A 13,650-nucleotide genomic window follows, 5' to 3' on the forward strand; every position below is an offset into this window, starting at 1 on the left:
GTCAGTCTGTTCATCTTTCTTAGCAGAAAGAGCCAGCTCAGCCTGGTGCCCACTGACAAGCTAATTACTACAGCACAACCCTGAATGACAAATGTTACTCATCTAAGACTGGGCCCGGAAATAAGGGCCACTTTCCCCCCCTTCGGCTTCTCTGGATCAAGTGAGACAGCAGTGTGCTGCCAAATGTCTTCAGGTGCAGGAGGGAAAGAGTTTGTATAGTGTGGTAGACAGAGAGAGAGAGAGAGAGAGAGAGAGAGAGACAGAGAGAGAGGGAGAGAGGGGGAGAGAGAGAGGGAGATAGAGAGAGAGAGAGGGGGGGAGAGAGGGGGAGAGTGTTTTTTTAGATCCAGGGGGACAGTTAAATCTAAATCTCACCCCATCCTGTTTGCTGCTCTGCTATCAGTGGCCAGTTGTCACTCACAAAGACAAGTCTTTTTTTCTCTCCCTCTGCCTCCTTGTAAATTTGCATTAGCTGATGCCAATCAGTCATCGGGCTGTGGGCTGATGTGTAGTGATGGGGTGATTGGTCCTTAGTTCTTTTGACAGTGAGTCACACACTAGTGTGCCTTTTGGGGAGGTGAATTATGCTGTGCCACCCATGTAATATAGAGCTCAGAGATTATAGCAAGTAAATAAAACCTGAAAATGTTTCAATATTGTGTCCAAATTACAGTACAAACACTATACAAATGAAAAAGTACACTTTTTTGGAATTAGTATACAACAAGACCACCATACTGGCATCTTTAAGTATTGCTATTGTTGTCACTTTTTCAGTGTGGATGCACTATAGTACACACTCTAAACCTAAATATGTAGTATGAAATAAAACTTAAATTTTAGACTCAAAAAAATATTTTTTGTGGTTGTTTTCAAATGTTCAGTATTTGGTTTTATCATATTTACACTGTCACTTTTAATTTCTAGGAAACTACAAACAAATTAAAAGCCACAGCTAACATTCACTACAAATACTGTGGAAAGACATTCAGTTGGTGCCCACACAAGCATGGATACACACACACACACACACACACACACACACACACACACACACACACACACACACACACACACACACACAGTGGCTAGCTAAGCAGCCTGCAGGGCTTCTATAGCAGAATGTCACTGATCTGCTCTGATGAAGTGGCGTGCCATTTGTTCAGCCAGGAAGTTCCCAAGGAGCAGCAGCAGTGACGGAGCAGAGGGTCAAGGAGGGCATCGCCTACAGGTAGATCTGTGGCTCATACCTCAATTAATCTACTGTCTGTGATGCCAGGAATCCCATTCATCCCTGCGCACGCACAAAGGCGCATGTCAAGCATATGTCAACCCGCTGTGGCACTCCCCGCCCATCCCATAATGCAGTTTGTGTTGGTGTGGCAGCTTGGGATGCGTCCCTGACGAGGATAGGAAGTGACACACACCAAACTCGGTGTGTCCCCCAGCCAGCTCCGGTGGCTCGGGGCCTGTCAATTCCAGCCCCGTCAGTAGCACTGGCTCAATGGCAGTGCCTGTGACACATGTCACAAAGTTTTAAATGTCTGCTCTTTTCAGCAGGATGGCTGGGCGTGCCGCAGCCAGGGGAAGGATGACATTTTGTGTCGTGCGGGGGGGAAGTTGTTGTGGCTCCCCTCTTCCTGCCTCCTCAGGCTGTCAGCCCCAGTTTCCTCTGAGCATATCAAAACACAGACAAATAAACCTTGTCATTTTGAAACGCCGGCACTAGTGACCAGGCTCCTGAACGGCATGTCAGCTGGAATATGGTCACACAGTCCTGTAGGAAGTGGTTTATAAGCACATGCAAGGAGGCACGCATACTCTCACATGAGCGTGCAGACACACAGTGTTGTAACACAAATATTTAAGCTGGTAGAAATAAGAAATAAACAGATACAGACATAGTGAACAAACATTGCATGAGGCTATCTCTGACCTTTCCTTCATCTGTCTGTGGATGACTGATGCACTGGACTGAAGCGCCACATGGTTTCCTTCAAATCCCAACTACAGCAAGCTGCTCCTCTCTATCTCATCAGCTACATCACTTCTAAACAAGTAGGTAATGTAATCTCATGACTTGACATGAGATTTTGCAGTCAGGGATATTACTCTCATCCACTTTTGTGGTTGTAATGATGAGTAACACAGGGCTATTAAAATGTTGACTGACTCTAAAGGTCATTAACATGATGGACATTTGATCATTAGCAAACAGTGTATTCATGAGTTCATGTGAAAGCACCGGAGTACATTAAGCTCTGTAACAATTTGACAAGAGAAACATGTGACTTAAACTTTTTTAATCATTGGAGACAACCAGCAATACACAGTTTACATCAGATCAGTTATATCACATGATCAATTCATCTCAGAATTTAAGATTGAAAGGCTGCCTGGGGAACTCTATGCATTAAGAGTACACAGTAAAAACATGATGATTAGAAAAGTATTATAAAATGTAAACAACACTTTAAAACTATGCATTTTAACATTTTTTTGGTAATTGTAATTAAGTCAAAATTATATATCTGATGATTATGTCTTATCGTTAGTTTGCAACGCATCACAGTGCAATGTAAATAATCAAGGGAATATTTCAGTATGAAGTGGTTCACTGGTTGAAGATGCAGAGTGATTAGCAAAATAACATTAAAAAATGGCATCATAATAGAAAACGATATACCTGGAATGCATACTTGGTTACAACTCTGTTCTTCATTTAAGCTGGTATTGGAATGATTTTGATTTTAAAGCTGCATTTGAATACATCGCCTCAAGAAATAACTTTCTCTGAATTAATATTACATCAGATATGCTAAAACATACAGCAACAGAATCCCAAGTGAATCAGACATACAGTACATACATACATTTCTTTTCCTCTACTAAGAGACTCAAGAGATAAAGTAACTTCAATAAAATTCATTTAAACAACAGTAAGAAAAGCATTCCTCTATCCAAAAAACTACACAAGACTCAAGTTTGGACCGAACATCATAGGAATGTTTAAGCAGGTTGTATAAATCTTGTGCCAAAGTCTTTGCAATTTTTTAATGTTTTTTTTTTTTTTTTTTAAGATTTTTGGTATTTTTGTGTTTATTGGCTGGTGGGCAGCGAAGAGGCAGACAGGAAACAAGGGGAGAGAAAGATGGATATGACATACAACAAGGGTCCGTGGCTGGAAGTGAACAGGGACATTGTGGTTAAGTGGCATGTGCAGTAACCATTCAAGCTACCGGGGCGCTCCCACAATGTCTTAATGTTTTAAACTGCGGTTGTGTCTATGTGTATGTGAGTGAAAGAGAGAGAGGGAATGAGAGAGATGAGCCCATGTCAGGCCCCAGGTGTGTGACCGTCACCCCTTTCACCCTTGATTAGTGGCAGTAGTGGACGGGTGATCCATCATGGCTGTCAAAAAAGAGCACGCAATTGGCTGGATCTGTTTGTCACTGACTGTGGGTAAGACACACAGAGATAGAGAGAGAGAAAGAGACTGTCCTTGTCTGTGTGTGTGTGTGTGTGTGTGTGTGTGTTGTGTGTGTGTGTGTGTCTGGAGTTGTGGGGTTGCTGATGCTTAGAGGCAATCATGTCAGTGGGAGTGTCATCTCTGACTCTGAGCTTGAAGCAGGGAGACAGAAGCAGACCCAACTCAGCAGAGGAGGCAGTTACTACAGTGCTAGAATATGATCTTTAGAAAAAAACATACAACATTCCCCTTACATAACCATAACATCTTTTGATAAAGTTTAAATATTTGAATTGAACTGAAATATCACCAGCGGTCTTAATAAATAATGAATTGATTTATTCCTTTCCGTCTGTTACCATCCATTGTCATTCATGTCCCTCTTTTTGTCTGACCAGCTGTCCATCAGAGCTGGTCGTTTCGGATGAATCTGTTGCCTTCCGAATGCTTGCCATAGTAGACGTAGCGGCATTTGGCGAATACGCCTAAAAACAGAATAGGAGAAAGTTTGGTGAGGTGTGGGTCATGCTTGTAGTTTTCAAAAGACATTTTTAAAATTAAAGACTGAATTGAAAGTTTTGTGACTACAATAAAATAACAGTTATCCATTTGATCGTATTCACCTTCTTTTGTACTATTCAGCCTCCAGACTGTTTGACCCTGTTGACACCTGGCTTCATTCATGAACACGTAGCATCAACATACAGTTACCACTTGTGACTTGATTTCCCTTCTCTGCTCAATAGATATATAACCATGTACATCACTAAACAGTATGTACAGTATCTCTTGGAATATTTCAGTGCCCTTGACTCAAAACAAAGTAGAAACACCCCAAAGTTTTGATATTGTTTGTATGATATTTGATATCATATAAATGTGACCAACTACCAATGTAAAAAAACTTAACAGCACTGCATGGAGAATGCAAAAAAATAAGAGCTTGTAAATATTGGAGGGGCCCTTCCTCTGTAAACCTTGGAGATGGAGGTAGCATCATTTTGACTGGACTAGTAAGTCAAGTTTACTTTCTCATAGCACAATTAGCCATAAACGCTTATTTGGATGTATCTATATAGTTTATTATTGTAATGTGCCTCAATTATAAAAATAAGAACTGGATCTTAAATAATGACCACATCTTAAGTAAGACTACAGAAGAAGACTGCAAATGTAGAATGACAACCTCAGGCAAAGTCCTGATAGCAACAAGCTCACAGCCACTCACATACACAAACGCGCACGCACACACACACACACTGAACCATCACAGTGAGCAAAGGCAGGGGTGTGGCACGTACCTGTGTATTTAGCTTATATGCATGTAATAGGCTAATAAAGCTGCTGAAGACCACTTTTGCAACATTTACCATGATACCATCATGGTAACAGTTCTGCTTAAAAAGTTGCCCTAAATGAAGACATTTATGTTTCATTTGATTTGCTTCCTGAAAATGTCTGATCAACAGCAGCCTGTAGCTTTGGATGTGACTTTGTTTTCCACTGAGTAACAACAACATGAGCCCTCTTATTATTCCCACTCAATCTTAAGGTTCAAAGTAAAAACAAAATAGTTCTTCTCTCAATTTCAATTGAGATTAAACTGCTGAAACAAGGCATACTAGCCAAGAAAGTCAAATGGAAGTCAGTTAAACAGGTCATCACAACAAAGGAAAATATTTGCAGTTATTCTATTACAGAGGCTAATTTATGTTTTATATCTATTTAACAGTAGGAACTACGTTCAGCATGGATAATGTCCACGTACAAAAAATCATTCAACCAGAATCCTAAAATTGTAGCCACATGCCCTCTGTGCACTTCACAGGATGAAAACAAGATGGCCAGCAGAGCTTTCTTCTTGTAACAAGAGGTGTTGCCGTCCAAGGAGAGGGCTGCCGGGAGCAATGTGACTGGTCTGCGTTGACTCTGATGTCACAGCACTCCCACTGCCACTTGATGAATGGGGTGGGCTGCGGCTAGGTGTCACCTCTCGCCAAATGAGGCAAGGACAAGTGGCATTAGTGCTGTCAATGATCCTCTGACAGGAGAACAGATACAGCTTTCGCCAGGCTTTTTTAAATAGACATCAAGTGTATTATAGGAGGGAGGGTGGGGGGGGGCCAGGCCAGAGACAGGGCAGGAGACGAGAGACTTATGGGAGAGGCGGTGTCGCAAAGGGATGAGGGGTGCTCCAAGCGCTAAGTCCAATCACATAATCCAAAGAGACATTGTCAAGGGCGGGGAGAGAATGGCAACTAAGTGACAGAAAGCAGAGACGGGGACAGAGATACTGGTGCCATATTAGTGCCAAGCATATTCTGATGCCACCCTCAATTCTAACCAAACCTGACACATCGCTCTCTTTCCCCCACTCTCTCTGACTCTTCAAAGTAGGCTCTACCGAGTCACACACACACACACACCATGCACGCACACATATACAGTACACCGACGTACACATACACAAACACACACCAGTCCCTCGCAGCAGTAGTGGGTGTTCTGTCAGGCGGAGGAGCAGTACAGCAGCAGCAACAGCAGCAGCAGCAGCAGCAGCAGCCCACAGGCCCGAGGACAAGCTCAGTCAATCTAAATCTGGACTTTGTAGTGGAGCAGTGCTCATTTCCCCTCATAGCCCAGCTACTTGAGGTGATCCAAACACTGAAGTGTGAGGAGCTGTCACCTCCGATAAAATCCGGGACCGGCTCCATGCCTGCCTGCTCCCCTGGTGTGTGAGGGGTACATACACGTGTGTGTTTGTCTGTGCATGTGTGTGTGTGTGTGTGTGCGTGCGCTTCTCTGACAATGAGGAGGTTGGGGCGAGGGGGGGAATTCCAGCTGCCGTGATTTGCCTGGGGATATAGGTGCCACGGCTGGAGACTGGGCTTGACACCACAGGACTCGGGGTGTCTCACAGTGCTCTGATCACATGGGCGCCGGGGCCTTTCACATATTCACAGCTTACCCGGCGAGAAACTCAACTCTCTCCAGGAGTGGGGCCCTTAAAGAGATTACCCACTGAGGTACCAGAACCGAGGCTCCTATAAGACATTACCTAGAGGGGATATATTTGTAGGTTGCAACCAAAGCCTTTCAGAGATAACCTTCACAGATGAAGGAACTAAAGCTAAAGGCCCCTCAAGCCTTCACACTCTGCTGAGCTCGTCACTAGCCTGTGGGGACTGAGAAGGATTGGAGGGAACACATTCTGTGATTCTCCAGCACCAATCAGAAAGCTCTGGACAATGTATGACCACTAACTCTCCTACAGTGCTTAAAAAAGCTATATCTGTGATCAAAGGAGCAGAGGAAGAGTAAATTAAGGAAAAGAACAGAACAAAGAACAGGGATGAGGTCTGGTTCCCAGTGGGTGAAAGAGAGCGTAAATGTGTCTCTTAATTTTTGGTGCAACTGGGCTCAAGGTCTAGCTACATTTCAGCATTACATTAAGCAGCTTGTATTGTGCATAAACACATTTCAGTTCACTGCTTTCCCTGCACAGCAAGATCTTGCTCTTATTATGAGAGAAACCAGGAGTAAGACGGGGTGGTGGGAGACAGAAAAAGGAATAACTGAGCCAAACTTACTCTTACATAATGGCCTCTGAGGCCATGCTCACGCCTGTGAGGTTCTGCCTGATGAACTGATACTTAATAACAAGTGGTAGAGCACCAGGACCCAGTAGTCTATATCCTCCGTGTATCCTAAGCCACGGATGAGCAAACTTGAATCAACACCCACCCTCAACACATTATTACAAACTAACACACACTTTTATCTCAAGCACACAAACACAGCACACAGTGAGAACAGTGGGAGCAGCCATTAAAGTGACAGATTAACAAAGTGATGTGGAGGCTAATGTTTCCATCATGCCCTGGTGGAGGAACAATCAGGCCTTTGTTCTGCATATGTCACGCAGCACCTTGTTGTTTTTAAGGGGAGTAGCTAACCCTCTTGTCTTTATTAGAAGGCTGTAAAGTCGGTATCTTGTATCGTCCTCTTGGTGAATGCAGCAGAGTAGCTTCATCGTCACACAGTCTGGTCTTTTCAGAGCTGATTACCCAAAGCATGTGTCCTCTCAACGGGGGCTTGACGCGCCATTCTGCCACAGTGTGAGTAAGCTAGCTGTACAAAGCCTCCTACATACAGCACTTCAATATCAAAGCAAAGCACACAGTTAAAAAGTTTTTTTTTTCTTATTTTTCGCATGAATCTATCCATTTTCAACATACAGTATAATCAGGAGCTACAGGGAGGGCATGTATAAGTTCTATACATTACAAGGGCCACTAAACCAATCCCTGCAGACAAAAACCTCCTCTTTACTGGAGTTCTGTTATAGGTGCAATCAGTGATATTTTATTGCCTTGTTGTACAGCATGACCATTATATATAAAAAGGGGTTTACAAGCACTGTAATCAATACAGTGTCAGTCACTCAGTGCGTAGTGAGATTTTAGGGTATCTAGCTGCAGCAGTCCTGCTCATGCTCTTGGCTCTGGTGGACATACTCCTTACCCAGGACATTTCAATTTATGCCCTGGGTATCTAAGCACATTTATAGCTCTTAAATGTGTCCACTAAATAGTATTTGCCTCACACACACACAGACAAGCCTCAATTTTACACAAGGACACATTATACACGAATCTCAAAAAAAAGTATTTCCTCTTCTGCTTCCATTCGTGTCATGTGTTGTGAGTAGATTTGTAATGCTCAAGGGACATTACCCAAGAGAGTGTAGCCAATGCATTGCATTAGCCTGGGGGATTAACAGTCAGTAATTGATCAAATAAGGCAAAAATATAACTTTGGGTTCTCTGTCTTTTTTTTTTTTTTTTTCATATATCTTGTAATATCTTGATAATGCCAGGACAGTGGGTTGTAGAGATCCAGGTATTTCTCATAGGTTTCTCCTTGCCAGTTGAAGACATGTTATCAACTGACAAGAGAAGAAATCAAAATACAGTTTCCTGAATGTGCAAGTGCAGAATCTAAAAAAATAATAATAATGCTTTCTGGGGTGGCCTGTTCTGTCACTGAGTGGTGTGTTGGTGACATTACTTTAAGTTTGCTACTTCCTCTGAGTTGCCAAGTGATATTATGGAGTTCCAGTCAATCTTTACATACATGCACCGCAACTCTTAAATTGACATTACTTAGTTTGTTTTAGATTTTTTCCCACACTGGGATCGTTCAATTTTTAAAAAAAATCATCTCAAACACTACAACTAGAGCTTCTTTTCATTTAAGTTTAGGGTTTCCAAATTCATAATATCTAACATTCCTTGCTTCAAATCGCTGCATTTAATCATCACACATACATTGGAGCATGCATACGCACAAACACTTACACAAGAGAGAAAGAGAGAGAGAAACAGAGAGAGGAGGGAGATGGAGTGGGTTTAATGATTGTTCCCTGCATACAATCAGCTTGACTCTTTTCAAGGGCCATCAATATGTCACAGAAAGACACATCCGACGGATGTAGCTTTTAACATCAAGGTTATCTATTCTCGGCATGAATCCACTCCCTCCACTCCTAGTTTCTCGCCCTGTCTCCTTTTCACGTCCATCCTCTCCTCTTGTCTCAGCTGCTTCCATTCTGTCTCCCTCCTCCTCTACAGTCTGTACTCTCTTATTTGCTTTCTTCGATTCCTTTCTTTTGCTCTTTGATTCCTCTTGTTTGCTGCAATTTTTTTCCCTCCTCTCCTTTTCCGTCCCACCCTCTAGTTTGGCCACTTAGCCAACAATTCCATCAGTGCTGCCATGCATCAGGGAAAAAATGCAACGGGAAAAAAGCCAATTAACAAGGCAATTACACTTTCTGTATTATCTCCAAGGGCTGAAATAACACTGCCGGGCAGGTGGGGGATGGGGTCAGATAGAACTGGGGGCAGGCATCCACAAGAGTTGGTGCGAGAGTGACTTATGAGCTTGGGGTGTAGGCTGCTGTGAGCCATGGCTATTATTGTGGACACGATCCATCTCCGGCTGTCCTTTTATCAGTTCAGCCCAACGTCATGAGATGGAGTCGCCACCCCCTCTCTATAGGGAGGCCCGCAGATAGATAACCTCCCTACGTCCCATAAACCAACAGTCAGTGGACAGTGATTCAGCCTACTGAGAAGCTGGCTGGTAACCACAGCACATTGCCATATAGAGAAATGAAAATGTTCACTTAGTATTGGTATGTTGTGTATGCGTGTGAATATGTGTGTGTTTGCAAATTTGTATATTTTTCCTTACAAGTGCCTGTTAAATATTTCCAATGATGAAAAGAGATAAACAGTGATGGTACCAAGCAACTAGTATATCCAAGTTAACTGTCTATTGAATATGGAAATATGCATTAACCCTTTGTTTGATTTCACAGAGTCAAGACGGTGGGGCCAATCAAATGAAATCAATTAGGTGACTGAAGCTGGCTTCAATTTGGCCAATATAGATGCCAGCAGGAACAGAATGCTATGTTCATGCAGGACATACAGTATTTGCTCCAGAAGTATATTTCCAACTGCCATCCAGCTGCTTCTTAACAGTAAAATGCACCACAGAGAAACAGAACACAACATACACTGTAAAAACAGGCTGCACTTACATTGTTCCCCAGCAGGAAAAGCATTTCAAATGTCGGCTTTGTAAAAACAATGTTGACAGTTTACTATACTTTTCCATTTTAGGGGTCAGCTATATTGTGCAGTTTCTTCACTGTCTTTACAGCATTGCTAATGATAACAACAGGTTGTTCATTCTTCAAAGCTTTATTTATTATTCTTCCGTGCGTTTTTCAGTCGCTAGCGACTTCTGCATACTTTTAGCTACAGAAACCATTCAAATATTGAAATGTTAAGTTCTTTAAAGACGTTTATGCTATGAATTTTCTTTTTTTAGCATATACCAGTGATTTTATATAATTTTTTTAAATATTAAAATGTATAATGGAAAGTTTGTGGGAGGAATGTTTGAAAGCTGATATCTCAAAAACTAAAGGTGCTGAAGTATTCATACTTCATGGACAGGTGTCCCACATGGAAATATTTAACATATTAAAAGATGGTACCTAAAGCGGCACCATGTGGTCAGTTACTACGTTTTTATGTTTTGGCTAATAACTCATGAACTGTGAGGCATTGATGCTGATTTGCGTCTGGAAAATGTTCCCACCGTTTTGGATTTTTGGGTAAACACATTTGTTGCTTCTGTTTGTCTCTAATTGGTTACCAAAATTTTGAAGGCGTGGCCTGATGCACTTAACGGGCCATAACTCTGCTAATTTGCTAATTTGGATTGAAACCAAATTTGGGAATGTTGTACACACAGCCACACTGCACAAGTGTGTAACGTTTGATACAAATCTACCCACAAGGGGCGCTACTGTAATATTATGACAGGATATTTCCACAACTCTGTTGTCTTTAATAAAATTAAACTCGGTACACAAGTTCTTGATGAGAATATGCACAACATACTGAAGCATGAAACAAACAGCCCCACCTTGTGGCCATTAGTGAAACACCACCATACTACTTATTAACTGCCATATCTCTTTAATGTAATATTCCATGGTAACCAAATTCGGCAAAGTTGTACAGATGGGAATGCTGAACAAGTCTATAGTATTTGATATAATTTCACATATAGGTGGCGCTACAAGATTTTAAAAAATTGCTCCAGATCTCTGCATTTTCAGCAATGCTTTGCAATTTATTTCAGCTGTCAGCATTCACACGCATTTTTCTGCAGGAAATGCATTTTCCAGTTGAATATGCACTTTTATGGTAAGTCAAAAATAGACACCTATTGTGTATTTTTTTGTGTGTATTTTAGTGTAATTTGCATGTACCAAGTTCAGAAAATCGCACTCCGCTCTGTGTGAACAAAACTTGATAGCAAAATACAAAGTCCACTTAGTAGCTGTTCTGGAGCTTTTGATCATATAACATGATCTCCATCACTAGATGTCTTTATTACATTAAAAATTAGACCTGGTGTTTTGGTAGAATTATATTCCACCTAAGAAGGTGGCAGTGCAATTTCAATACAGGGGAGAGAGTAGTAGTGAGAGAAATAGAGCAAGAGGGAACATCACCTTAAGTAAAACATATTGATAACACCAACACAAGGTCCACCTTATCATTTTTATGATGTGCAGTTCTACAAAAAAAGTGAAGGCTTAATATTACATGTTGAAACTAAATCCATGCTTACTCTACATTATCTAGTAGTTAACTATTTTAACAGCTGAGGTGTCATCTGTCTCTTGGGTCTCAAACAAAACTCCTGTGTATAACTTTGAGAATTAAAGTGACATTTGTCCTCTCCCAATAAAAAATATTTAGTCCATTAAACATAAATAGCTGTCATTATGATGCATGCCCTGAGCTCAAGCCTTCTCTGTTCCCCTCCTGGCTGTTTACTGCGGCCAAACAACTGCAGCGCCTGCATGTTCTCAACTTCAGCATATTGATTAAACTTTTAAATAGCTGCCATATAACCCTGGGACATCAGGAAGATTAATTTGCATCAATGTTCATCTGTAATTCATTAGCCATTTATACTCTCCACATCCACACAGGCTATCAGGGAAATGCACCCCATTTTTCACCCAGGCAGACGCTTGGGAGAAGGCAGAGAGGGAGGGATGGAAGGAGGGCAGGAGAGACAGGAAGGAGGGGATTATACTGCCTATAACAGAAGAAGTACAACAACTAACCAAGAGCGCATAGCACGCAGGACAGTAAAACATCCTGCAGCTAAACATATACTACACACATATAAATGATGCCATTTCATATAAACATTAGGAAAAGCAACAACTATCAATTGCTGAACTGATCATAATTTACACAACAGTCTTGGCTTAATAAGCCTTCATAATGTCATGCCCATCCATCAAACCGGAGAAAGACAGCATAACTGTAGCCTTCTCTGTTGACACTTGACAAGGCTCTGACGTCAGACTTTCCAAACACTTCTCAGCAGGCAGCCTGACATGTTGTACACTTCCTGTCAGTCAGTCAGCTGTTAGTCTGTCACCCATTCAAACATCATGTTCCTCGACCACAGTATATATACAGTACTAACACACAATGTATACTAACACATTCTTGAGCTTTAAATCATTATGATGTGTCATATTTTTGTTTCCATTGTCACAGACCAAACTTTTACTGGGTGTCTTTGTTTTGATTTCATAGTTAGGTGTGGAGTTTTCAATTATCTGGGGTGGAAGAGTCCAAACCTGAGACCAAAAGAGAAATATTTAGGAATGTGTGTGTGCATGACTCCGATGTAAAAACACAAAACACACACACCCGCCCACACACACACAGACACATACACACACACACACACACACAGAGGGCCAAAAAAGGATAAAAAAAAGAGTGTGTGTGTGTGGGAGATGGAGAGTTGAAAGATTTGCTATTGCTACAGGCTGATAGACTGTCAGGGGAAGGTTGCTGGGTCGTGCCTCAACCAGCCCTGATCAATACCAGGCTGATTTTGCCACATGATTCTCCTAAAAGTGCACCAATAACACAAACTCTGTTTCTATATGGTTCAATAACTGATGGCTACTGTTACTGGGAAGGCTAGCCATGTAATTAAGGTTATTAGTGACAGAATAAACAGAATTTTAATGAGTTATGCAATAAAACTGTCTTTAATAAACAGACATGCAATGCAGTGCATTGTTTTGAGCTCATCAGCAGCATTGGTTCATGTATGAAAAATGACACTCCATCACTGTCAGTTCACTAAATGGCTATAATCAAACACTTTATATTGAGGATGGCATTATTCATTGATAGGTGAATTACAGTTATAACCAGATAAATGCCTATTAGTCTTTGTACTTCCAACTTATGAGGATGAGAAGGAAATTGAATTCTGGGGCACATAAATTTTGACTGAAGAAAGAGATTACCGTTGTGGGGGGTCTAATGAAAAAAAAATGGAGAAATTAATTTCAGTGACATTTATTCCACATAGAGTCAGGAGAGAACACTGGTTACAGTAGCTCTGGAGTCTGGAGATAAGAGGAGCGTGGTTTAAGGCGGGGGACTCAGCTAGTTTATAAAGTCCTAAGTCCCCTTGGAGTGTCTTTCTCAAGGCATCCACTGTCATCAAGCCAACACACAGACAACCCACACCTTGCATGTGAAGTAACA

General features: G+C 41.6%; 1 protein-coding gene across 3 annotated transcripts in view; it reads right to left on the reverse strand.

Annotated features, from left to right (window-relative positions):
• Positions 1-2,288: 2,288 nt before the first annotated feature.
• lrmda (leucine rich melanocyte differentiation associated) overlaps positions 2,289-13,650 on the reverse strand; it is a 268,523-nt gene continuing 257,161 nt past the window's right edge. For all 3 annotated transcript variants that reach the window (XM_067610265.1, XM_067610266.1, XM_067610267.1), the window contains exon 7: positions 2,289-3,954. In XM_067610265.1, coding sequence (XP_067466366.1) covers positions 3,875-3,954 — 80 coding nt within the window. In that variant the 3' untranslated portion in view covers positions 2,289-3,874. The remainder of the gene's footprint in view (positions 3,955-13,650) is intronic.

The sequence above is a fragment of the Thunnus thynnus genome, chromosome 14 (genome assembly GCF_963924715.1).
Source record: "Thunnus thynnus chromosome 14, fThuThy2.1, whole genome shotgun sequence".
In the NCBI taxonomy this organism is placed as follows: Eukaryota; Metazoa; Chordata; class Actinopteri; order Scombriformes; family Scombridae; genus Thunnus; species Thunnus thynnus.